The sequence below is a fragment of the Mastigoproctus giganteus genome, chromosome 12 (genome assembly GCF_048544385.1).
Source record: "Mastigoproctus giganteus isolate SK-2022 chromosome 12, ASM4854438v1, whole genome shotgun sequence".
Lineage (NCBI taxonomy): Eukaryota > Metazoa > Arthropoda > Arachnida > Uropygi > Thelyphonidae > Mastigoproctus > Mastigoproctus giganteus.
This window is the reverse complement of record NC_143586.1, coordinates 61,286,594-61,314,200: the sequence shown is the minus strand read 5'-3', so window position 1 is coordinate 61,314,200 and position 27,607 is coordinate 61,286,594. Positions and strand designations below refer to the sequence as shown.

General features: G+C 37.2%; 1 protein-coding gene across 3 annotated transcripts in view; it reads left to right on the top strand.

Moving 5' to 3' along the window:
• LOC150077101 (uncharacterized) overlaps positions 1–27,371 on the top strand; it is a 527,433-nt gene extending 500,062 nt beyond the window's left edge. For all 3 annotated transcript variants that reach the window (XM_090386534.1, XM_090386535.1, XM_090386533.1), the window contains 3 exons: positions 11,508–11,670; positions 23,880–24,048; positions 26,417–27,371. In XM_090386534.1, coding sequence (XP_090242660.1) covers positions 11,508–11,670; positions 23,880–24,048; positions 26,417–26,603 — 519 coding nt within the window. In that variant the 3' untranslated portion in view covers positions 26,604–27,371. The remainder of the gene's footprint in view (positions 1–11,507; positions 11,671–23,879; positions 24,049–26,416) is intronic.
• Positions 27,372–27,607: the final 236 nt, after the last annotated feature.

The following is a 27,607-nucleotide window of genomic DNA, read 5'->3' as shown; positions in this document are numbered from 1 at the left end:
GAGGGATCTAAGGCTGCGAAAAAAGTAAGATGTCGGAAATTTTTGAACTTAATAATAAGATAATGATATTCTGATCATCCCCTCAACTCTGAAAGAGACGTTCTTACTTCTTAAAAAGTAAGCTTTGAAAATGGATCTAAGTAGTTAACCAATCTGAAACGAAGTTTAGGGAACTAGAGTTTTACATTTGACTTCGAACAAGTTAATCTTTTAACTATCTAGGAAAAAAGTTAATACAAACAATGATTAACTAGTAAATTATTCCCAGAATGATTGCAGAAAATAGAACATTATGCAAATAACTTACTATTATCAAAATAGACTCAAAATTGAAAAACATATGCTAATTACATCTGTAGTTACGTGTAGTTGTGAAAAATTGGACCCTTAGAGAACATGAAACGAAAATCTTAATGGGCTGACTCATTCTTGGCGCCCTTAATGAGTATATCTGGTAGTGTGTATGAGTATCACTACCAGGTATACTCATTATTTTTTTTTTTTTTTTTTTTTGACTACCACGTAAAGTCAATACAGTAAAAATTTTAAAAATATTCGTACCATACGTATTCATTACCAATTTTCAATAGGTCTGTCTATTTTACAACTCATTGAATATTATACGAAACACATTGGTGGACAAAAGTACAATAAGGTTGCGATTTAGTCTGCTTTTATAGTTGCGTAACTGTGATCCTGACCCAGCAAGCTCAAAATTCAGTATTAAAAACAAATCCATACGCCGCTACGAACCCCCCCCCCCCTCATCGTTAGACGAGCAAGGTACGGTGCGGTTTCCCTGCCTTATGAAGTTGTCAACTCCTCTAATGTGGGCATCAAAGAGTATAAAAAAAGAACTATACAAAGTAGTTTAATTATAAACCTGATTTACTTTAGTGGAAGGAGGAAAGAAGGCAATCATGTTTTATTGACAACATTATCTACGTTAGAATCTCAATACAATTTACTATGGCTGTCTAGAATTTTCCATCTCCTAGGATTTGATAGACACCAGAAAAGAAGTCTATCAGCATTAAATCTGAAGAGATGAAAGGCCTTAATTCGGTTTGAACATTTCGCAAGAGCACACACGGTAATATTTGATATTTAGCTAATCCGAACATAGTACTACCAAAACTTGGACGAATCCATCAAAATACCGGCCACCCATTACCCTTTCTAGCTGTATGGTAAAAATAATGGGATAAAATGGTTAAAAAAAAAAAAGTTTGTTTATACTCCAACGCGACTACATGAGTCAGTAGTTCAACTAGTCGATTGACAATACGATCATTATAGTAGTCACATGGACTATGGTCACGTTAAACGCTGTGCTATTTCGCTGACCACCCAATCCTCTTCTAATTTGTTCACTCAGATACAGTGTTATTCTGTCGCAATGGGCTTTCATATGGATAGCTCAACCTCCGATCTTTTGATTTAAACCGTATCTGCGATTCGCAATGCATTCATAAGAAAGGAACGTTTAACTGGTTTATTTAGATATTGAGAAGACTTTTGACAAAGCTTCCGTTTTGGCATTGCTGTAAATAGTGATTTGTCTATTCTTCTCTAGTTGAGAGAAATGTTAAATTGTTGGCTTTGTAAATAAAGTGTATATTAGTTACTTTTAATTTGGCTGTGTGGCCTTACTGAATTGTGTAAGCTTTGTCCACTAGTATCTTTTAATCTTTAATCTCTTGCTGACTTCCTCTTCTTGGGGATGCCTATTTCTTTCATCCCCTTGCTTTCCTTTTCTTTCCCATTCATTCCCTTACCCCTACTTATCACACCATGTTCCTTCCTTTTCATTATTTATTGGGATAAATTTTTGCTATCTCACTAACAGGTCTTGACCTGTTTGTGGTCCCTGCCACACCTCCACGTGGCATAGGACCAAGTGTTCACTGCCCTCTGGCTGCTAAGTTGCCAGGCGCCGGCACTCAACATAACACACATACCAACACTTATTCACACTTGCCGGCTTTGACAAATTTACTTTTCAGGGGTTACTGCAGTACATGGGGAAACCCTGGAGACCGCCTCAAAAAACAAGAATACCTTGAATTCTACGCGGCACATAACATCTAGGGGGGACATCTCCGAAATTTATATAAGCTTTTTGAAGAAAGTCCTGCTTTTGATCCTTTCTTGCAGCTTAAATATACGGTAGGATTTGGTTAAGTGCTTTTTCCTATTCTCTCCATATATTTTAAATATAAACCAATTCAGAATATGCTATTCCTATCACACAAAACATGAATATGAGCGAGTGACAGCTTCAAGGCGCTTTGAACAGGAGGTTTTTACAATTTTACTTTTAAACAAAAAATGGTTTATGCCTACCCACCCACCAAAAAAAAAACGGTTGCTGCCCATTTCTGTAGAAAACAGTCGTGAATGCTGTCCGATTTCTTGGCCTAATCTAAGAGAGCCTTCCTTATCAAACGGCTCTGAACTACCTGTTTCAAAAAATTACACATCTTCAGAGATGTGCTATACCAGTGGTGCGCAAACTGTTTTAAATAAATTTATTTTTTTTTTGTACATAAAAGCTAAAAGCCTGTTGTTAAAATTACTTTTCAATACTGTAGGTGTAGAGACCTTGCTATTGAACTAAGTCTGAGATACGAATGAACCCTACTGCCCACCGGGTCGGGAATACGCTTTAATTTGCTCACTGGCTATGGACACACAAAAAGCAGCTGACTAGTGCGACTTCTCAGTTCGTATTGATACTTCTCAGTACTACTCAATCCCTTTAGATGTTAATTCGTGCTTCCTACAGCATAAATTCTCAAATTGCCTAAAGGCCAGAGGGGGTACGATAGCAGTAAATATACATAAGTGTGTTGCGTGCAGGCGCGGCGCTAGGGTTTTGGCGCCCTTCAGATACTTTTATTAAATATTATTATAATAAAAATTTTGAATTTCGGCGCCCCCATGTCAGGCTTACCGTGTTCCGTCGGCCCTGGTTGCACGCAAGCTTTATTCTGCTTCATAATTCGGCGCATTCTCCTTGCTGCAATAAAAATTTCAATTGTGCATGGAGAAAAGTAGAGCAACGATTTCAAAACCATTTCTCTGTCCAGAGACAGTTTCTTGGTGTATTACAGTTATCGGACAACATAAAATTTAATTTATTAAATCGATTGAGAGAAAGTCCAATTTTTGCAATACAGTTAGATGAATCCACAGATATTTCAAACCTTGCCCAACTTATTGTACATGTTGGATACTGCTAGGAGGGGGACATTTCGGAGGATTTTCTATTTTGCAGAGCCTTGGAAGAACGACGGGCCAGAAGATTTTTGATGTTAAATATTTTCTTTCAAACAAATAATCTAACGTGGAACTGTTGAGATGTTATTTGGTTTTTAGGAGCATTAGCAACTAAGGCCATATTGCTCCGGGATATGCGGTGGTCATGCCCTGACCTTTCCGCATCCTTCGCATTTGGTGATGACGGGCTCGAACCCCGGTCTAATCAAGAAGCGTGTGCTACGCACTGCTGCTCCTGCCCACCTGGCTACGGAGGTGCCCAACTGTTGAGATGGCTGCATTAACAGGAGAAAATAAAGATTCAAAACGAAAAAGTAAAGGAAATTGCTCCAAATATAGTTTTTAATCATTGTATTATACATAGGGAAGCAGGGGCGTTTTAAGAACTCTCGTCGCCCCCCCAACAAATTTCCAAATGTAGCTCCTATTTAGTTTTAATTTTTTTCTAGGTCTCTCTTAGTCGCATTCCTAACCCTAAGTATTAAAAAGAGCTACTGGAAACTATGCTCCATCAGTCCCCCCCTCTCTTCCTTCCCAGTAGCCGAGACCCTGGCATCCGCCCATGCGTTAAAACGGCCCAGTAGAGAAGGAAATGCAAACTGATTTGCACGAAGTTTTGAAAGATGCAGTAAGTGTTATCAACTTTATTGAAAGTAGAAGCTTAAATAGCACACTTTTCACTATACTTTGTAATGAAATGGGATATTACCGGTTATGCAGGTTCATCTTTTTCATTAATTGTTTTGTAATTGTTCATTTTTTATTGTTTTCTAATCTTAATTGAACAATAAAAATATTAAACAATTATTTTAATGTGTAAATTAAAAAGGAAATTTTATTCCTTTCTCAGTACTCAAATAAAATTTTCTAGTACATAATTTATAAAATGCAATTTTTCTTCTCTAAAAATCTTGTCATCCTACCTCTGGGTTTACATTGAGAGGTCGCATCAATTATATTTAATAAAGCGGGTCGCGAGCGAGATAAGTTTGTGCGCCACTGTGCTATACTCTTTCCCCAGTTATCATGCTGTGCAAGGTTACTGTTATGTTTCCAATACAAAAGAATCAATTTCTGTACCTGCAACAGTTCCATCACCTGTGATTCTTCCCTCTAAACCAACAGTTCTCCAGTTTATCACTCTGATAAAGCGTGCTTAAGTTGGCTGGATCTCATTTGTAACAGCAATCTAGTGTCTTTCTTGGAACCTAACGCATATCTGCCCAAAATCTTTATGCTGAAGGTCACGGTCTTCTCTACGACACAGTACTATACTCAAAATCAAAAATCATCCAACTCTGAGGTATCCCTATACTCCAGACTGATGGTTTGGATGTCACCTTGTCCATCAATGAATCAATCGGCCAGCACTTTTTTTTTATGAAAACCCCCAAACACAAAAAAGGTATCAAAACCTATAGTACTTAGTAACGTGCATAGGTTGAAGGAGAAGTATGGGGGAGGGGATGCCAGAAACTTGGCTGTATAGACTAAACATGGGTTTCGCCACTTCAAGCCTCCAATAAGCAAAGTGGTGATATTTCACCGGTTGATGAAAGTCATCTACCACCTATAGTTACTATTCCTCCTCCTCAGAATATCATCTAATTCTTTAAGAAAGTGCAAAAACTACTCTACAGAATATCAGCTTCATAAATCAACTGTTAAATACGAATCATAAGTAGATAAACCCAAATGGCTCCAAAACTGGTCATGTTGGTGCTGTTGCTCTTCCATATTCTCCAGCCAGTTACTTTGACGAATGAGTGCAGATATTACGACTAAATTAACTGCGAAGCCAACCGATACTTCTTAAAATTCCTTTAACCGATTATGAAAGCCCTGTAATGGCTACATATAAATCATTGGCAGAACTCTTGGGGAAATCAAAAGGGCAACACTCGTTCACAATAAACCGAACTTCGAATGGTGCCTCTCCATTTCTGTTCGAATCGAGATTTTTTACCTCTTTTCCACCTCAGATCCATACCTTTGTCTTATTATATTCTAGTCACAATCCAGCATATAGTTGACTGTCCTCTTTACAATTAGGAACGGCTAAACTACGTTCTTATTCAAGAACGCAGCCTGAAACTAATCTACGTCTGACATAGATTGTAGTGCTATGTAAGCTTAATTAAATTTTATTTCGTTCATTTACCAATCAGTTGAAAAAAAAAGTAATTACATCACGAGAATTTGTTTTTAATATAGTTATATCGGGTATATTTTTATTATAAAGTGTAAAATATTGAAATGTATTAGATAAGTTCTAATTTTCGGTGGAACATTTTGGTGATGCTCGAGAAACGTTGGTTAAAAACAGTTGGGTAGTGTGACAATCATTTAAATTTTACGATATCAGAAAAATCGTTATACTTTGATATCAAACGTTGAATAATTATAACATCTGTATTAAAATTCGTCCCTGTCTGGACCATTCACAATTATGTGTTTTGTTTGTTTTAATATTTACCGGCGTATTATCTGTGATAGAATAGCGCGCTAAACTTTAATTTTCTGTTTATACTCCGGGACGACCAAACGGTCAGAGGAGTTCACAAGATGGACAGAATGTAAGAAAGAGCACCGTATTCAGCAGTCACGGGCTTGAACCTCGGTCACTCAAGGCACGTGTACTTATGCACCCGTGCGCTTGACCACTCTGCTACGGCGGCCTCTTTCTGGTTCATGTTTAAAATTTGTGTTGGCACTAGCAGGAATTTCAGTTAAATATCCAATTATCCTTGTTACAACGCGGATGACCAACTTTTGGAGATTCATGGTATGCCTTCCTATCTAGGATTTGTGAGTAAGCTATAACGAAGTCAAATAGATGAACACCCTACCCTCCCTCCATATTAACTAGGTGAATAATTCACTCATTCTAACACATACAAGTAATTATCATATTTGATAACATTTCGTAACTTTTATTTCGCTATATTCTTTCATTGAAGCCGGATTCCTTCAGAGGATTTTGGCTTCAATAAATTGGCCATTATTTGTATTTTACAAATAATGGCCATTTCATCCCACCGGTGCCATACAGCAGAAAGTTTCTTGAACTGTTTCATGAATCATGAAATTTAATAATACCGGTTACTTGATGTCCTCATATTGCATATATAACTTTACTGAAAAGACTTGCCAACCGATTAAATCATCTCAAACTGCATTAACTTCATTTATTGTACGCATTATCTTAACTGTCTGTTTACGGCGATTTAAGTTGGCTGGAGTCTTAAAGTGAACCTGCCATTAATGTCTCCACCAAATAATAATCTTGAGTGAAATAAATTAAAATGCCACTAAAATAAATCTTCCACTCTCAAAAGATTCGCAAATTACACCTCCCTAACTACATTAAATAAAAACGAACGAAGCCTTGAAGACGTTAAGTTAGGTGAATATTACAAATTTCAAGCCATTAATATGTATTTTGTTATTGAACCACTCAAAAGGTTCTTTCATAACAGTCTCTGCTGTTAATAACATTCGAAGACTTCATTCTTCAAATGTAATTTCTTGTTTTAATGCGTATAAACATCAAATTGAATTTGTAGAGGTCGTTCGCGTAGCATACACATTTCTCCGATGGAGTATTTGTAGACAATATATCTTGTCAAAATTCTGCAACGAGAAAGCGTTGGATAAAGTAAGAGGAAGTTGAATTATACAGAAGATGCGCTTATACTTAAAGCAGATGATTACTTTTTTAAAGATATTTTTGCAATTATCTTGAAAACTGAAAGAATTTGACAGTGATCATAAGCAAATATCCTTCCTGTTCAGTGAGGTGGGGGAAGAAATGTGATTTGAGATAAGCAATGTTCACTTAACCCTTTTATATTACGCCTTTGTTTTGCTGTATTTCACCCTTTTAGACAGTGGGCTCTTGTAAGCGATCAGATAATTGCAGAAAACATTTTTATGAGCGTCACTTAAAAAAAATTACCTTTCTTATTCTCAAGAAAAATTTCTTTAAGAACAGCTGAGAATTACTATTTTTTACATTTCGTTTACACAGGCGCCTCCTTTATCTTTAACTACGGAACCTTGGACTCGAGGGGTTAGTACAGTATTGCTTGTCGGTTGAAATTTAGTCTCCCACAGTTAGAAGTTACTTTATGTCTGCTTCCCGTTTGCCAAGAGGTGTAGTGCCTTGTGTTGTTGCCCTCGCATGTAGTACAGTTCATATAAGCACCGCCCTCCCCATACCGGCTGGAAAAGACCCAAGTCTCAGGCAAGGGTAGCATGGTTTTTCATGCTACCCTTGGTAGCATGAAAAGCATGGTAAAATGACAAATCGACCATGCAATTTAAACGTAAATATATACGGTCTAAGTCGCCTATGAGCCTAAAAACACAATAGCAATCTCGTATTGTCGCGCAGTTTAAGCACTTCCATTTTTCATCCCACACTGGTCTGGCTCTTACCTTGAACAAACTGAAGAGCCGTTTATAGACAGTCCTAAAGTCTGAACCCTTGGGGAAAATAAAACAATACACACTTAATCCATTTATTATTCAAACTGATTGCCATTAACATCCATTACATATGAATTGTTGCCCGAATTTTACTTGAACATTAAGACAGTAATGCTGATATGAGAGAATGCATTCCGAATGTTTTCCTTCAGTGCTGCTAATACTGTCTGCTGGGCAAAACAGACAGAATGTAGGTATGTCTAACAACGTAGTAGATATGACCTAGAAAACGTCTTCTGATATGATGTGTTATTTTTTCACATTAGTTGCCTTTACTCTTTCATTTATACAAATATACATAACAGGAAGCTCATTTACAATATAGGAATTAATTGAAGACATTTGTGGAGTAGTATTTGCTTTCTCAGTCAGTCGTACCATCAGATATGGCCCGACCAGCTGAGAAACAAGGTACCGAGAGAATGAAGAGATTTACATTTAAGTAGTGGTAGCCAGTGAGGGATTAAGGATATATTGTTAACTGGATGGAAACTGATATCAAACTCTTCTCTATACGAGTTAAGTCACTGAGGCTTGTGGAGAAGTCGACCCACAACTGTTTTGACAGTGATTTCATCTGTGCAAAAGTTTAAACCTAGGACCACAAAATTAAATGTAGGCGATGAAATTCATGATTCTGTTGAACGATAGACTGGTAATTAAATTTTCTCTGCTCAATGGAGATTCTATTGTAGAAAAACAGAACAAATAACATCAAAATTAACGACGCTACTTTATAGGATCTGCTGTACTCGCAGTGAATGATATTGCTAAAAGTGTGGGTAACGGACCATTTTGGTTTTGGTTGTCGTTATTTAGTTTTTAGGAGCATTAGCAACTAAGGCCATATTGCTCCAGGATATGCGGTGGTCATTCCCTGACCTTTCCGCATCCTCAGTATTTGGTGGTGACGGGCTCGAACCCAGTTCTAATCAAGAAGCGTGTGCTACGCACTGCTGCTCCTTCCCACCTGGCTACGGAGGCGTTTTTTTTTTTTTTTTTTTGGAGAAGTGTCTGAAGGTTAAGACTTTTTCTAACGATATTCCGAACTTTCTTAATTGCGTCCTAGCGCTTTACCAATACTGTTAATAGCACCTTTTTATTTTAAAGTCCAGCAGTAAATCAGTTACATTTAATTGCCGAGCAATATCAATTAACTTCTTAGCCAAGATTATAATAAAATCTTTATTGCCGAAGATATACATACCAATAGCGAAGTACTGTACATATAGAAAGCAAGGTTCCCTCTAAGGCCGGAAAATTGGCTAGAGGATTGACAATAGATGAACTGACTAGGAGGAAGCTGACATTGAAATATCCTGCTCCTCAGAGGTTAATAGGATTAGTTTGTTTATTTGGTTTTTAGGAGCATTAGCAACCAAGGCCATATTGCTCCGGGAATATGCGTGGTCATTCCCTGACCTTTCCGCATCCTCCGTATTTGGTGGTGACTGGCTCGAACCCGAGTCTAATAAAGAGGAGTGTGCTACGCACTGCTGCTCCTTCCCACCGGGCTACGGAGGCGCCAATAGGATTAGTACAGTAGAGGTAGTTATGAAAAAATATGTACCCTTCAATATACCTTTAATAGGGAAATCAATTTAACAGGATTAAAGTTTGTGGGAATAATTTGGTTACATTGTTTAGAATTTGAATTTGTAGAGCTAACTCTATTTAAGAGCACGAGAACAGCGCTCTGTTCTAAGATTTTCTGACTATACTTCTTATCGGCAGCGAATTTATGAAGATCCACATCGAGTGACTGCGCAACTTTCAGCATTTACCCAGGGAGAAATGCTATCAGCTAAGTGCAGCCTGTTTCTATTAGTAGCTAAGGAAGGAGTCACCCGAAAGGTACAGAGTGGCATCCTCCACTGAACACTATCCCACAGATCTGCAGCTGAAATAAGTCGTATGAGCATATTTACAGTGAGAGTGAGCCTTCTCTCAAAAAGTTTGAGCTATGGAGCCTTGGTATTTTTTGGATTGCACCATGTATATGGTACTACTGATAGGGAACACACCGACCCCGTGTGTATATTCCCTATCAGTAGGTGCATGCAGTGGGTATATCGCCCTGACACCGTTTGGAACGGTTCCAAGTTAAATTGCCATATCGCAATTTAACTTTTATAGCACTTATCTCCATTCCTAATTTGGATCTAGTAATAGTAATAAGAAATTTTATTTATATATATTATTTTAGTATACTACCTCCTATTTTCACTCACAATTATGTCTCTGTAACCATTTTTTCCATTCAGTTAACTGCCTTCTCTTCATTACTGATGCGGTCTTGCTCAACTTATGTCGTTAGACTCTGCTTTCTGGTATCTTTTACTTTATGTACATGCTCATGTACGAGTAAAATAAAACTTTTGAAACTGCGTATATGACCATTGCATATAAGGTGGAATCCGTTAAAACAATGACATGTGTTTATGGTCTTCAGCGAGATTGGGATTTACCTACACTCATCGTAGCCCAAAACGTTTAGATTATCTATGCTGGAAAATTTTTTTGGCTGATTGTTCTGGGAGTAGTGTTACTGTGCAATTTTTATGCAGGTTGGTGACATTAAGTAGAAATCCAGTCTGTTGTGGCTGTCGAGCCATTTCAAGAGTGTCTTTTGAGATCCTCCTCCCCCCCACTTCTACTAAAAAATTGCAGCAGTCTATTCTTTGGAGTTTAAATAGTGTGGGGAACTGCTGGCAGCTAGAATAAATCCTTAGCGACTTCTGCCTTTCTAGCTGAAAAAGAATCTTCAATCAAAAATCCTTGTACCTGCCTACCTGATGACTTTGGCACTCCTGGATTTAAAGAAAGTGGAACTCTGATACGAAAAGGCACCTTTTAAATATGTAAAACAACCTATATTTACAATTTGATATACAAAATTTACAATAGTTTTTTTTTTTTTTGCCTTTTGTAATCGCGTAATAGATCACCAAAATTTTACTCGGAAAAAAGTGTTGTTGGGAATATTTTCATTGACTACATTGTTTCTGTTCTTCCTCTTCTTTTAGTCTTTGCAAGATGGTACGTTGTTTGGAAGTTATTTTTATCCCGGTTCCGATTTGTTCGTGAACTGTTTTTAATAAACAATGATATAAATGAGGAGCAGAAAGCAGCTCACCCTAGGAAGAAAGGGTAGAGTGGATTAGTTAGCTTACCTCTTCACTGTACCCCTGTGATTGTTGTACAAATCAGTGTATTAAAAAAAAAAAAAAAAAAAACTGTTCTCCAGATGTTACTTCTATATTTTTTAACTTATTTCCATCAAATGCCAGAGCGCCTCAACGTCCCATGACCAAGTCAAGTCCATGATTGTTTTATAATTTTGGTGCAATGACCTGACAGAACTTTACAGGGCACCGTTATTTGCCATTGAGTGCACCTGTAATAGATTGTATCGAAACGACACTGAAAATGTTTTCTTTTGAATATGAATGAAGTGTTTAGCTTGTGTGATTGTAGTAAAATGTAGTTTTTCTGATGTGTTGGGGAAGAAATTAAACTGGCATGCTCTAAAGTAGATTTAGAACACTACTTTCTAAACCTATTTATAACACGCTTATCAACAAAGTTTTGAAAGACTAATCATTTACTTCTGTAGTGAATGTCAGTTACCTAACCACTAATATCCTGGCCTATCGCATTCCCTCCCGAAATTGTTTGCGCGATATTTGCTTTAAAGATATTACAATACTGATGACTTTTTTGTTGTTCCGCAGAATGATTCTGCCTCGTGCATCAAGAAGTGCTACCCAGCAATGAGACACGAAGAAGGGGATGTTATCTACGAAAGGGACTGCGTGCTTTTGAAGTCTGGTCCCCGTTCTACTGACCTGCCTTTTGTAGCCAAAGTAGCCGCACTTTGGGAGAATCCCGAGGACGGTAAGTGAACCACGCTTTTAAAAATGCCTTGCCATCTAAAATAGCAAGTGTGTTCATTCAAAAGGCGCGCGATTCCTTTTTGGAGTAATTTTACTTTCCGCGATTCTGCTAAACTGGTCACACGAATTCATTACATTATCTAATTGTTCCAGTTAGAATCCCTGGAGAGTTTACAATGCATTTTCCAGAGTTTGACTCGCACAAAAATAACAGTCAAATTTTAAAGAGTGTCAAAGTGCCAGTTGTTTAAACCAGTGTGCATAATTCTTTGCCTTCACACACTTCAATTTACCTTCCTTTCCCATCTTCTGCTGTTTGAGCGTGAGAGGAGTAAATATGTAGATTGGGGGATGGAGGTGTCAGCGAGAAGGTGGTCTATATGCGATCCGTAGTGTGTGCGTCTTCATTTCGACATATTTCCTCCAAGAATTAAACGAATAAAGCAGTCAATTTTAATTTAAAGACTCAAACCAAGTTTCTGTTAGCATAAATGGCACTGGTACTTTCGCCACAAGGATGGAGCACTCTCTCGTCTCGTGATAACAAATGTTACTATTTTTATTAAGTTAAAAAAAAATAAAAAGCTGTTTACGTCCGTTTATCGTTATCTCTATCGATTATAATCATGTGCAGCCATCTATCGGAAACAACTAGAACTAATTCTGCAACCAGGGATATCTGCCAGTAAAATGACAAATTTTAAAGATAGTTTGTTTTATATCGCTTTAACCAGTAATTTACTATTACATAAGTCATAACTAGAATCTTTTACCCTCTAATTTTTGCTTACTTTTCCTGTTGAAAAAGAAAAGTATCTTAAATAAATATATGAAAAAAACTTATTTAGATTATTTAACCTTTTTTTTTTTGCTAGTTGTTGGCGCATCACAGAGGCATCTGCTTCTGTGGCCATAATTCATCTTCCAAGGTTTTTGCAGTACTTTGATCCAAGCCAGGGGCGTGATTCGAACCCGCGACTTTTGGGTTCCCTTCCAGGCACTTTACCCACCCGGCTAGCCCGTTCGGCAAAATTATTTAACCTATTAAACAGGATAACCTACAGTTACGCATGAACTAATTTATTCTTTGGAATAAATTAGAAGTTCCTTTTCCATTAGATGAGTTATGACCTAATGGAGTCAACTCAAAAGATTCGCTTTAAAAAAAAAAGCTTTCAACCGTAAGACCCAGTTGGACTTAACGAAAAAAGCAGTAAATAGATATTTCGAATTTAATACCATCTAATTTTAAGGAAATTAAGCCAATTTTTTGAATGCAGAGAAACTGGAGAGCTTAAGTTTTCTGTTTATACTCCAGGACGACCACACGGTCAGAGGAGTTCACAAGGTAGGGATAATACAATAAACTGCACTATATGGAGAAGTCACGGGCTTGAACCCCCGGTCACTCAAAGCACGTGGTAGTTCTGAATCCTCGGGCCTGACCACTCGAGATACGACTTACTGACAGTATTTCCAAATCCGTACTCTGGAACAATAGAGGGTTAATCTTCTCTGGAATTTTGTCTTCAGTATTGATATAGCCATTCATAATAAAGATTGCACTTCATTACATGTAGTGAAGTGCTTCTGTCTTCGAACTTTTTCTTGCATTAAAGGTAGATCCATTGCCTAAAGTTATTCTCTCCATTAATATGACCAGGTCCCAGTGCCTTAAAAAACACGGCAATTCATTAGTCTGGAACTATTTAAAATTTGCTCAGCTACCGGTAAAAATAAAATAAGACCCTAGATGTTTCCAACATATAAATTAGAAGATTCCAGTTAGAATCCGTTGTTCGCCACCTGGGTCTTTGTTTGATGTGGGATGGAGAACTGATCAGGAGGTTCCTTATACCCCTACAGGGCCATCTTAAATTTTGATACTGTAGGCTCTCTTGTAGTCGCTGGAATACATTTTTAATGAATAAAACTAAAAATGTTTAACATTGTTCATTAAAAATGAATGAATATGAAGTAAACAGATTTTTCATGAATAAAAACGTCTCAAAAAACAACATAGAAAGAAACGTAATATATCTCATTTAGCCGAATGGTTAAGGCAGCACTCTCCCTATCCCACTTTTGCTACTCGGCCCCAAGACATCTCTCTTTTGGATTGAATACTGGGTTTATCGTTGGATAAATAAGGCGAATCCTTTATTTCTTTTGTCATTCTCCGCTGGAACTTAACACTATACTGTACTGTGGAAGCAGTAGCTATTTACTAAAAACCTCATTGCGCAGTTCATTAACAAAGGACAGACTCCCAGATATTTTGAACTTGTTACCTTCCCACTCAATTGAAGTAAGTCATAGTGGAAATAACCTTTTGACTTGCGACCTCTGCTGTTTTGCATCCCTTGAAAATGTTTCCATCTCTTGAGATATTTAATAACTTTAGCATGTCTTTCGTGACAGCTTAAGGTTTAGCCACTTATCACTAGTTTGGAGAGGTCTGGGTTCGAGTACCATCGTGACTGGAGAAATTTCCAAGGCTGTAGTTAGCCGATCTCAGTCAGAATTTTAAAATCGTCTAGAGCAGCGGTTCTCAAACTTTCTTAGCCCACGCCTCCCTTGACCTTGAAGTAAAACATCAATAATTGTGCAATTTCTTATTTTAATATGCTCGTAACTGGATTCCAAGAATACGGTCAGGAAACAATGCGTTCTCTTCGTCAAAAATACCCCAAAATGTTTTCTATAATTATTTATATTAATAATACAGATCCAGTGGCGTAGCTACCATATAGGCAGGCAGGCAAGGCAATTGCCTCCGAGCCCGGCTTCTTTGGCTGTCTCCTGTTTTTCCAATTTTCATTAAGTTGGGGCCCGAACATGTTCTTTGCCTGCGGGCCCGAAAAAGGGTAGCTACGCTAGTGTACAGATCAAATAGTAGTAGATATCTAATAATAATAAAAAAAAAAAGTCATTCTTAATACATTTTTAATATTTGCCATGGAAATATTACATAACTATTACATCGTCCGCGACACCCCTGGTAAATTATGGCGCCTCCCCAGGGCGTCGCGACGCACAGTTTGAGAACCGCTGGTCTAGGGTCTTTCAGCCCGCACTATATGCAAATCGGCCCGTGAAAACACTTCTACAGACATGCCCGGAGACTGTTACAATAATAATTAATAACCAGAATATCTGCCAACTCTTCGGATTTACGACTGAGTCTTTTTGACTCGTTTAACTCCTCGTCTCACCGTACTAAAATTGGTACCACAGACTTTGTCCTTTTCTTTTCGCAAAACGCATTCATTTCATTTCCAGTGAATTAATTACGCAATTTCCACTCCTAACTCTCGTTGCTGATAGTTTATAAATAAGTAATTATGAGCATAATCGAGGTCATAACTGATTACTTCGATTATACCAACCACTAGAAATAAGAGCCAAAGCATCGCCCTCTTCCCAGTAAATTAGTGAAAGCTGCCATTGTTTTTAATCGCGATTACAAAAGCACAATGAGACAAATGCAGAGACGATACTTGCAGCTTTTTCTTTTTAATGTTGCTCTAATTAGTAGTTGAAAAATTTGGCGTGACAGGTAGCAGTTCTAGCCCCTCCAGAATGCTTCGTTAAATAGATGTGAAGATGGAATAATGCTCACTACATTACTCTATATTTGCTTGGACTGATGTGTGTGTGATCAATTTTTGGATTGTAAATTCAACTCTAATTTCTGAAGATGTGCAAACTCTGCTACAATATATCTTTCTGGAAACAATCAGTCGATTGACCTAACTTACAATCCAAACAGAAATCACACATGAGAACTTGAATACTATCCCATGGAAGCAGTAAGTAGTTACTAAAAACCTTACTGTGCAGTTCATCAAAAGATATACTCTAAGATATATTTCAGAACAAAATGTACCACTATTTCTAAAGCTGTCCCTACTAAATATTGCAAGAAATGGAAAAGCCAACGTCATACTAAGGGAATGTAATGAATTATGATACGCTGACGTCTGTGGATTCTAAATTAACCTAAAAAAAATATGTACAATATCAAACAGAGCTATTTTGAATGATAGCTAGTAATAATGAAATTCTGAATGAAAGGAAAAAGTTAAGGACCGTTTTATCCAATAGTAGCTCCCAGCACTGAGAAGCCATGACGCTCCTTATGGATATGCAATGCCTCATGCTGATACACTATATTTGACATAGCAAGCTTTTGCTGCTAATAAACAAGATTTAATATGGTTTGTAGAAATATATATTCGGTTTGGAAATTAGTAACTGCTCTTCATCATGTCAAAAACTGAATTTGTCTCATTCATCTCAGTGCCTATACAGTTTGTGAGACAGTTCCACAAAAGAGGTACCAGTACAGCAGCTAATGCTCTTCTAAAGCAGGAATTCTTGAAACTATGACCACAATAAGCCATTCTTTGAAAATAATATTTTAAGGTCATCACGCTTGTGATCGAAGTTTTGGTTTAGACAGCTTTGAATCAGGACATGAACATGCTCATTTGCCTTCTCTTGAGCCCTGGGATAGTGTTTCTATTTGGAAAAATATGCCTGAAATCTCATATAAAGAAGCGATGGAAACTTATTACGGCCTTCAATACTTTGTTAGAAATGGTGTACAAATGATGTTGCCATTATGAGAGATGTTCCTTGTAATAAAGATGAGATAAACATTGCGAATCGATTTGCCTACGTAAAAACAACAATCTGGGGTCAGACTTTTGATGTCCTTTATAAACCCGTTCAAAGCGATAAAAATAATTTAGCTTACCCTGGCATGTACTATGAACATCATACTGATATGAATTACACAGGGGGAAAAAACTCCAGGGTTACAAATGATCCTGAAGAAAGTGGAGAGGACTTCAGAGGGAATTTTTTTTCCCTTTTTTTTTGCGGATGGGTCTTATATAGCCAAGTGGCTTAAAAAAGCCTGTTGCCTTTCATATCGTATCATCTACTCCAGTTACATTTTCTATTAAAAAGGTCACTATGAAGTATAGTCAGACAATTCCTATTATATGTTGATAAAGATATTCGGCTCAAGAAGTTCATTATAATACCAGAACGATGGTACCTTTACAAGTTCCTTCTCATCTTGCTATGCCCTTTTATCATGCTTATATAGTTTTGGTGGCCAATAAAATGAGGAAACCAAGTTCTGAGCTGGCTTTTCATACGGTTCCTGGTGATCTGGTATCCTTCAATAATCGGCGAATTCTTCATGGGCGTACTAGTTTTGATCCTGCAAAAATCACAAGGCATCTTCAAGGTTGCTATGTGGATATTGATGAGGTCTTCACCCGAAACCGTTCAGAATGAATTTCAGTATTTCGTTATATATATTTACATATTTGCCAAATCTTGTAATTGTATAACTTAAGTTGTCACACACACAAACAATTATTTGATTTTCATATATGTACATATAGTTTTTTCTCCAAACTACCATCGAGTGTGTGGGAGAGGAAACTTTCCTCTACACTTAATCCTACATGTTTTTAATTCCAATCTACTACATACCTTATTGTATTGTTTCTTATCCACTAGGTCTTGTATGGAAACCTTTCTTCCTTCTTGACACTTTTGTGATTTGTTTTGCTGTTCCTTCTTTTCCTATCTCTGAACATGAATCCAGTTTTGAGACTATTGTAATTCCTCTTGATCATGAAACATACCTTGAATGTTAGCATTTTATATGGCCTTCAGATTTCTGGTTTGAACTCTCATTCTGTGTGTAAGACAGTTGACCTTGCTTTTTTTAATCCTGCAAACCAGAATGTAATTTTTTCCTTTTCAGTTTGATCTTAACTTGTGTTCGTGGAATTAGGGTTTTCCCCAGTTTCTCATGTTAGCTTTCTTTCATTGGTTGTCCCTGGTTTTTTTCATTTTGCAAACCAAAAATTTTATAACAGGAAACCAAGTCATAACAGCATCACACAATCTCACCATTGGGGTTTCTTCCTCCAAAAAAGGAAGGATGCCAACACTTTCAAAAAGGTGCCAAAACTGTAATGGCACCAACCTTGCATTGCCAGCCTGTAATCATGAACAGTCATCTTAAAGTTGTGCAAAAGGATACCAGTCCACTCAACAACAATAGTACTGCTTCTAAATGCAAAAGAATATTAATTTTACAAAAAATTGTCTGGATAATAGTAGGATTGTCTAATTAATTAAGCATCAGGAAACTGTTTTTTTTTTTCCCTTCATCAGCGTGTTACTGTAATCTTTCTTCACTACAAATTTCTCTTATTTTGTTTAAATTTTACTTCCCATTTAGTCTTTCTTTCACCCCCCCTCCCTATTTTCTTTGCCTTTATTCTTGTAATCTCAAATGCTGTTTTTTTTTCACTAACCTGCACAGCTCTCATTGTGATCCTATTTTTTTTAATGATTTTTCTTATGTTGCCCTTTCTTAATGTCAGAAATGTCATTTATAATATATATAATTATTTACTATTATCTTGGACATAGATATCTCCTAACTTTGCAAGGAAATTCAGGCTGTTGAAATTAGCAAAACTGCATTCATTGAAATTGGTCAACGCATTTAGATCTCGGATAAACAGACGTGACCTCCATATAAGGCATTTTTAAACAGTAACTTTTGAATGTTCACTGACTTCACGCACCTTTCTGTGGCAACAGCACTCAATGTCTTCACTACGTTATGTAACGTGTGCTCTTGAGTTACGCATACTGCCACTAGCGACTCGTAGAAAAGAATAGCAAAAGTGTCACACTGTCGATATAGTGGAAAGTTAATTCTCAAATACACGTAAAAATCAATCATGATGGTTGTTATGCAAGTGTAAAAATAAAATGCAGCCAAAATAGGACCAAACATTGTCCTGTGCAGTACATCCTTTAGAGCTGGACGTAGTGTGCAAAACATTTGCATTTTCCTTCTAGCACACAGAATTGGTGTTTTGGAAGTGCCCTTTATGCGTGTTGTTTGTAAAATTCAAAAAAATTGCACTAAACCTTTTTTTGCAAAGAATGTTAGTGTGTATTTGACTTTAATAGTTGTGTATAGTGAACTTAAGTTCAATGGTGATTTCCATTTTTTTTTTTTTTTCCTTGTACAAAAAAAAATGGTTGATCCCCTGGCATTTACTGCCGTGAAGGGAATTTGTCACTAATGTAACAATATTTAGTTTGGTATGACAAATAAAGAATTAATTGGGTGAACGCGAAATAATTGAAAATATGGAATCAAGGATATTACCGTTGGTACGGATGCCAATTAAAATAATAATCCGTAGTTCCCTTCTAAGCCAGTCGACATGCAGAGCATACCACTTGCACTGAATTAAGATCCATCATTAAACATTCGTTAGACAGCAAGGCCGGCAATAAAGATAGGCTCCTTTCCTGCATCAAGCCAATATAAACAATGAATCTCTGCACGTTTTCTTTATCTTACAGAATATTTGACAGCACTGTTGAACAAGTTATTTTTTTTCTTTCTAAATCCTTTCGCGTGTTTGGGAAACACTGATTTAACCTATTGCAGTACTTGAGGTTGTGACATTAAGATCCAGCCTGTACAGTTAACAGTGGGTCCTGTAAAGGACCCATTTATAGGCTGAAATTGTAGAATTCATGTTGGTAGTGTAACTAAGCCTTTCCTAGTAATGAAATAAATTTGCAGAAATTTAATTTAGCAAATTCAAGCTTTGTATTCTCAATATTTGGCATGTAAGTAAAGTATATGATGTTAGGCCTAAATATGCTAACGAGAACAAGCCTTTAACTTATCTAAACTTTTTAAAAGTTTAAAGTATACTGAAGTACTAAATTGACAGATGTCTACTTTGTCTTCTCCAAACGTTACTAGTTTGATAATTGAATGAACGATTAAATTTTGCTTCTTAGGATAAATTAAACTTATCTAACGTTACTCCTTTTAAGCGTATGAACCATGTTTCACTGAGAGACCTAATACTGAAGAAGAGGAAAACAAATATGCGATGCTTTTCATAGCAGAATTAGGAGTGAGTGAGTTGTTTAAAGAGAACGTTGTTAAAACAAAAATGGCTTGCCTTTGTTTACAGTATTCTTGGAAATTGGAGAATATCATACTATAAGATTGAATATAGTAAATGAGTTAGGCCAGCTTCTACATTTCATAGTACGCAAGGGGGGGGGGGTCAAATACCGTATTAGTTTAACAATATCTAATGCGTTAGTGGGAAGAATTAGGAATTGGAGGGTTAAAGAAGGTTGGTCTACTAGTGATCATAGATATATTTGCCATGAAATTCAAGATATTAAAATGAATAGAAGGGATGAATTTGAGGAGGGGTTCGCAGTGAGTTCCATATGCTAGAAAAAAAATGAGGATATTGTAAATAGGAGATTATGTGAAGAAAGGAATGAATTAGATTGCAGCTTAGCTGAAAGAAATTGAGATTTCTTTCAGCTAATTGTACCTTGGTGGAATACAGTTGATGGATATGGGGAGGGTGAACAGGTCGAGGAGTTACCAAAGATTAAGGAGGGGAATATTAGAGGAGGAAGAGGCTTTGAAAAGACAGTACTTGCAGTATATAGAAGGAGTATACTGTTAAAATACAGTATGAAAAAAGAGAAACATGGAAGAGATATGTTAAGGAGGAAATGAACAAGGATGTATGGGGGTTGCTATACAATATATATTGTTTGAAAAACTGAAGGTGGAACAGGTATTCCATACTATACAAGTAGGAGATCAGTATACTATTGATTGGGAATCATCTGTGGGGTGTTTGCTCTCCTCGTTGTTTCCAAGGGACCGCCCAAGTATTGAGAAAGGGAACAAAGAAGAATTAGGAGTTTGAATATTGGTTATGAAGGAGAACAGGAAGAGGAAAGAGTGAGCAGGAAGAATTCCGAAAAGCTTTGGGGAAGGTGAAACTGAAGAAAGTTCCTGGAAATGGTTTATTACCCGAGATGATTAAGAAGTTTGGAGAGAAATGGGGAAACGAACTTCTGGTATTATTTAATAAATGTTTAAAGGAAAAGACATTTCCAAAGAGATGGAAGGAGGACCGTATAAATATGTTGTTGAAAAATAACGGACCCAGGCTCGTACCCTCCAGTGGCTTTATTGCCAGTAATGGAAAAAAGTTATTGGAGAGATTGCTAATGAATCCATTGGATGAATACTATGGAAAACGTGGAGTGAATAGCTGTAGAAGGGGTAAATCTACTGAAGATGCCATTGATAAAATGACATGTTCAAGAGGCTCCAGAGAAGTATGTAATTGGTATATTTATCGACTTTAAGGGGGCATTTGACAATGCGGTGACAGTTTTTTTTTTAGCAAGGCTGAGAGATGAAATGTTCTGGGCAGTACTGTGGTGTGTTAGTCTTATTTTAATCAGAGGAGTGTAACAGTAGTTACAAGATATGGTAAAATCTCACAAGTGGATAGAGGATCCCCGCAAGGGTCAATTATTGGCCCGTATAGATGAATGTGGTGATGAGCCAGTAGTTCAGGAGCGGGACGGATGTGATCCGGTGGCTTATGCATAGGACCTATTAATAATGGCGAGAGGTAATGCAAGAAGAGAAATAGATAGGTCGAAGAAAGCTGTGAGGCAATTAGAAAGATGGGTAATAATGCATAAGATGAAGATATCTGCTGATAAGACTAAAATGGTGCTACTCAGAGGAAGGTTGAGTGAAAGAAGGCCCACTCTGAAGATATTAGGAACATCTGTGGCATATGCCCCCATAATCAAATACCTCGGAGTACATGTGGATGAGAAAATATCCTTTTTGCCTCACGTGCAGAAGTTGAAAGAAAAAGTGCGGGTTAGATACTCTAAAATAAGGAAGATTAGTAGAGTAGAATGGGGGGGGGGGTGAAGGGAAATCCCTGGATCTCTATTTGTGCCCATTGTGACTTATTATTATCATCAGTTTATTTCTCTTAGGAGAACACCCGGTTACAGCCACTGGCTAGAGGGTGATCATACATATACAACTATGTTACAAAATATACATCTATATTACAATTATAAAATACATAATATCTGATTTATAAGTACACTTTATCTGGAATAAAGAATATTTGAGTTATTAATTACTCACAAACGCTTTTACTACTGTAAACTGGTAAGAACTTAATACCATGACAATTGAAGCATACCTTCTGCTTAAACACACAAAAGTGGGAGTTTCACCATATTTACATAAACACAAATATTTACAGCCAAGCAACGTACAGCATATGAAATAACAAGAATGACCGCGATACAGAAAAATAAAAATTTGAAGGTTCAATTTTCCAGCAGTCGTCTTCTTCTATGGGGAGTAGAGTTGTGTAGATAGGACAATCCTGGCACCTATTTCTTGATGAGGTCGGGTTTCCTAAAGCCCAGTGGCTCGTGCCTGGCCAAACAAGGTGCTGAAACTGTATCCTTACATGAGGCACAGGGTGACTAATAGTCACGTAATTTCTGCTCAGATTTGTCCTTTTGGCTGTGACGCAGTCGTGTAGAACTGTTTCAAATGATGCATTACAAGTGGTATCAGGAAAAAAACCAATTGATTTGGTTGAAATTAAACGAGTAATGGAGTATGCAATCAAGAAAAATAAGAGGACAGAAATATTGGGGGTTAAATCTTGTATTGAGGAAAATAAGGTATATAGGAAGCAGGATTTAAAGATAGAAAACGATTGCAACAAGAAATATAGTATTTGGCAAGAAAGGTGGAACCGTGTCACATGCCTTCCTACCTGGAGTGAAGGTAGTAAGAGAAATGGATATATGGTCGGGCTTGGGTCTGATGGCTACAATGATAGTAACTGGGCATGGAATGAGGAAAAGGTTGGAGCTGGGAATAGATGATCCGAGGTGTGTATGTGAACACCTTGAAGATACGGATGAGTTGCAAAATTGTGCAAGTTACACAGAACAGAGAAATATTTCTCTCTGAGATAGGCTGCTCATACACCCGCAGTGACTTATTTAAGAATAGAATTTGGTATGAAGCTTTTTTTGGATTATGCTAAGGAATATAACATGAGAAATTAATGCATTGTATATAGGGTAAATATGTATATAGTTTGAAGAGTTTAATTTGCACTGATGCTATTTTTATTTACTTTTTTTAGCTATTTTACCTTTATTTATATTTGAGTTATTTTATTTATTAGCAATTGAGTTGAAAGTTAAGTTGAGTTGAGTTTACAGTTCGTAAAAAAAAGGGAAAAAGAGAGAACAAAGGAGGGGAAAAGGGGAGAAAAAAAGAACGAAGGAGAAAAGAAAAAATTATAAAAATTTGAAAATGGGGGGGCACGGCAAAGGATTAATTAAGAATGAAATTAATGATTTAAGCGCGGATGAGCTGTTGCTCATGTAGCGCACTGTACAAGTAGTGTTGTTAGTAATGATGATGTTTAAGAAAACGAGGTTTGTTTACATGTCTGCATGGAAGATTTTTCAGAGACAATCTTCATGAACTTTAACCTAAACTGATATGGCTTATGTGAGTGTGCGTTGATGGTATTATGTTTAGGTGCTCTTCTTTTAAACACCTTAATTGATTATACGCCTGAAAGAAGCGAACATACTTTGCAACGATAGCTTGTTTATCTTCGAACTTATTACATCTTATCTATTTTTATAGATGGTTGTTATGTCAGTTATTGTATGATCACAAAATGATTTTCTCACTACAACCGCGCAAATACCTGCGGCCCCCCAGATGGATAATTTGTTTGGATAACTTTAGATAGGGAAAGGTTATATTGATCAGTGTTTGAGTCCCTAGCTAGATAATTAACACAATAAGACAGTTAACAGTAGTGTTGTAAACATCTGGCAGCAGCGCTTGTACAGAGCATTAACGGAAATGCATTTTATTGATTGCTCTCTTATTGAGCCAGGTTCGTAAGTCTTGTGTGGTTAGTAAAATTGTCAAATTGACAGTTTAGGCGGCAGCTGTTCTTGAATTCGAAAGGGAACGTAGTCTTTCTGACTGACTCCATAATGCAAAGCGAGCATTCAGTTCTAAAAAGGTACTTTATTTATTCGAAGGAGTCATTCAATATTTAAAGTCCTCTTTGCTCATGTGCCCATCATCCCGTAAGCATACGAATTGAACCATGACATGGCTTATTAGGAAACTGTTGTTGAGCGTTGGGAGAATGCAAATAATTGTAGGTTTGGCAGAATTTTCAATGAGAAATACTATACTGCATTGTCATTTTCCTTCTGCAGGCGAGATGATGATGAGTCTTCTGTGGTATTACCGACCAGAACACACGGAACAAGGAAGACGACCAGGACAGATGGAAGATGAAGTTTTTGCCTCCAAACATCGAGACGTTAACAGCGTAGCGTGCATCGAAGATAAATGCTACGTCCTAACGTTTGCCGAATACTGCAGGTAAGTCCAAGTTCATTTTCGAGGCATGGCTGTCTGGACTGAGATAACTGCTCTTTTAGTAGGATAGATAATTTTGCGTTTAATTCGCCTTGACGCTAATTCAGATGAATTCCATCCTCTTTCCCCCCTCCCCATTTCCTTTAATTTTTAATCCCTCTTGTGATGATCGGCAAAATTCATAACGTTTATGAATCTGAAGATTCATTATTATTGTATTGATATGTTTGAACAAGTCATTTAGATGTAATATAATATTTACATTAATGAAGTCAATTTCATGCATTTGTTTAAATTGATACATCCCACCATGTATTTATCGATTTTCAATAGCATTGATTTGATATCTTAATATAAAGTGATACAATAATGCTAATAAATAAAATTGTACACTATTAAAGTTGGTTCAAAAACGGTTGCCTGCAATAGAGGTTCTATGTCATCAGCCGAATTTGAGCAAAACTGCTACTGCAACTAACATTGATCCAGTTATACACGGAAAAATCTTTAAAATGCTAAAGTTTACGCTCACAGCTTAAGGAAGGCTGCTGGAGTTGTAAGATGAAAACGAGTCGCCATAGTGCTGTTTGAGTGATGGTTTGCTGGGGGGGGGGGGGGCGATGTGAGTTGCGAAGGTGCCACAGACCACAACATTTCGGTCGAAGAAAACTTGAGCGTACAGACCTTACATGTCAGAGAAATTGTAATGGCTTTCAACGAAACTTCTGGGGGCCAATACCTCGGAGAAGGAAAGGTCCTGCTCATAAAGAAGATATCAAGAGTAATAGTTTCGAGCCGTATCTGGGAACAAACAGCTGTTGTAGACAAAAGAACATTTGTCCCTATATTCCAGTGCTTTCCAATCTGATGCCGACACGCTATGCACGTTCCAAAAACAACTTCGGGTGCTGTTGTTGTTTTGGTTTTTAGGAGCATTAGCAACTAAGGCCATATTGCTCCGAGGATATGCGGTGGTCATTCCCTGACCTTTCCGCATTCTCCGTATTTGGTGGTCACGGGCTCGAACCCCGGTTTAATCAAGATCTTCGGGTGCTACTATACGTGTGGTCAACTGGACTCCGTGTGCAAGCTACTGGCACTAAGTTATGTTACTTTAGGCTCCAAATTCAGGACGTATTCGACCGAAAAATAATGTTTGGTGTACGTTACTGTGCACTACACCAAAAAAGGTTAGGTTATATTAGTTTACACTACCAAATTTGGGACGGATTCTAGCGAAAGACGGTGTCCATAATGTTTAAGTATGCACTTTTTTCGCTTGAATCCGTCCCGAATTTGGTGCCGTAAACTAATCTGACCTTTCTAATACTAGTGGTATAGTATAGGAATATAATGTAAAAAGGTCAGGTTAGTTTAAGCCACCAAATTCGGGACTGATTCAAGTAAAATTGTGCATACCAAACATTATGGACAGTCTTTCGCTCGAATTCTTCAAATTTGGTGACGTGAACTAACATAACCTTTTTTTTTTTAGTGTAGAGTGTACAGTAACGTACACTAAACATTTTTCGGTCGAATCTATCCCGAACTTTGTGTCGGTAACCCTCACGCTGTAGTGTATTCTCACAATATAGCGTCCAGTAGATTGCACACTATAGTAACACCCAATTTCGATAACTCACCCAGAATTTTGTAATTCTTCGACAACTCCACCGTTGTCCCTTATTAAGTTGACAGTAAATACAGCGGTAAAAATACCTGTTTTCTGGTATAAAAGAAAGGTACGCGACTTCATTTTAATCTATTATACCAGCATATGCAGTGAAAGGAAATCAGAGTAAAAACAATACTGATCCGATTCAAGAATTTGGAGACACCCAGTTTAGAAAGTTCTATATATCCTGTCCAGGTAACCAGTTTCATACATACTCCACCTTTATGATACACACCCAGTTCACAAAAGGATGTTAGTTGGCCCACGAACTGTAATTAATACTGAATAAACAAGAAAAGGACCTTGGCATTCTCTGTGCGTTCGACAAACAGGTAACTAAACTACCAACAGTATTATTTTCGTTTTAAATAACAGAAAATCTGAGCCACTTCGCAGGGTCTCAAAACAAGAGGAAAATTAGTCATCTTTAAATCTAAGTGTTTATTTCTATTTCTCTCTACGAAAGAACATTCCCAAATGATGGCAATCTGCTGACATTTCCTTTGTGAACAAACTTTCATGTTGAAAAACACCTAAATAAAAGATCCTTCTTTAAGAAGGAAGGCAAGTCTTTGCTGTGTGCCAGTGTACATCTGAACAGAAAAAACGAGTATCGTAATCTAAATTATAGAAAGAGGAAATAAAGATTTATTAATTACTTCGGATGATATTTAGAATCAACTTTTTCTATTCCAGATACCGAGCTCACCTTCGCATGATGGAAGACGGAGGGTTGATTCGATCCTGTCCAGTTCCTGACCCTGTCGAGGGTTACTTCCGCTATGGGAGACTACCATGGGGATGTGTATCTGCCGAAATGGTTTTCTTCTGTCGCAGCGTCTATGACTTCCGCCAGAAAAGAATTCTGAAGAACCCCACGTGAGCTGATAGTATTTGAACGTTTGTACCGAGTCTGCGACAAACACGGATTCAATACGTGTGAACTGACCCTGACTGACTACAGAACTGAAGCTGGACAGTCCACACGATTTCGTTGTGTTCCTGAGGGATACGTGTGGCAGTCCCCAAGTGATAGGGCTTCAGTGTTAGTTTGCGACACCGTTTTTTATGTATTTTTGTGACCGTTGCTTTTAGAAAGAAGTGCCGCAGTCTGTTTCCCCCCTGTCGTCCTTCCCGATTATTTCCTGTGCCTAGAATATGCCTGATCCTGTCGCTGGAAGGATCCAAAGTGACCAGGTGTTAGCTGACCCCGACAGTTTTTTTTCTATATCTGAAGTGACCTTGTGAGGAATGAAGACAACCCTCAGAAACTTCCAAAGATGGCTTGTCAGACGTTCTTTAAAAAATAAAATACGGCTTTCTTAAATCTGTTGGGGTCTTCAAGAAATGGAACTTATTCCGATTTCTATTTTATCCCTCCCTCTGTATTCTCCGTGTAGATCGCTGGAATCTTCGTAATCAAAGATGTAGGAAATGATTTTTCTTTATTCCGAATTGAATTCGGTTTCTGATGTTAGGTGAATTACACCTTGACACAGTTGCCCTTTCCATGAAAATATTGTAGTCGATTAACGAACTGGAATGTCGTAATTTAGATGCAGCATACCACTACAAGTCTATGTGCATCGATCGATTTGTTTCACGTAATATATATTATTACGTTTTGATTTCTGCCTTTGAAAATACATTTAAGAATCTACATTTTAACATCAAATAACTGTTAATTTGGGCAAAACTTCAGTGAAATATATAAACGAAACAAGTTAAATCTCAAACAGTTATTTAGGTAGAGTATGCCAAATTTTAATTTGTTTTATTTTTAGCTCAAATGCATTAACCGGAGGCAAAATTGGTTAAGGTTTTATATCAGGCCAATGGAGATTTCAAAAATTGAAAAAAAAAATCCATAATTTTATGAATGAGTAC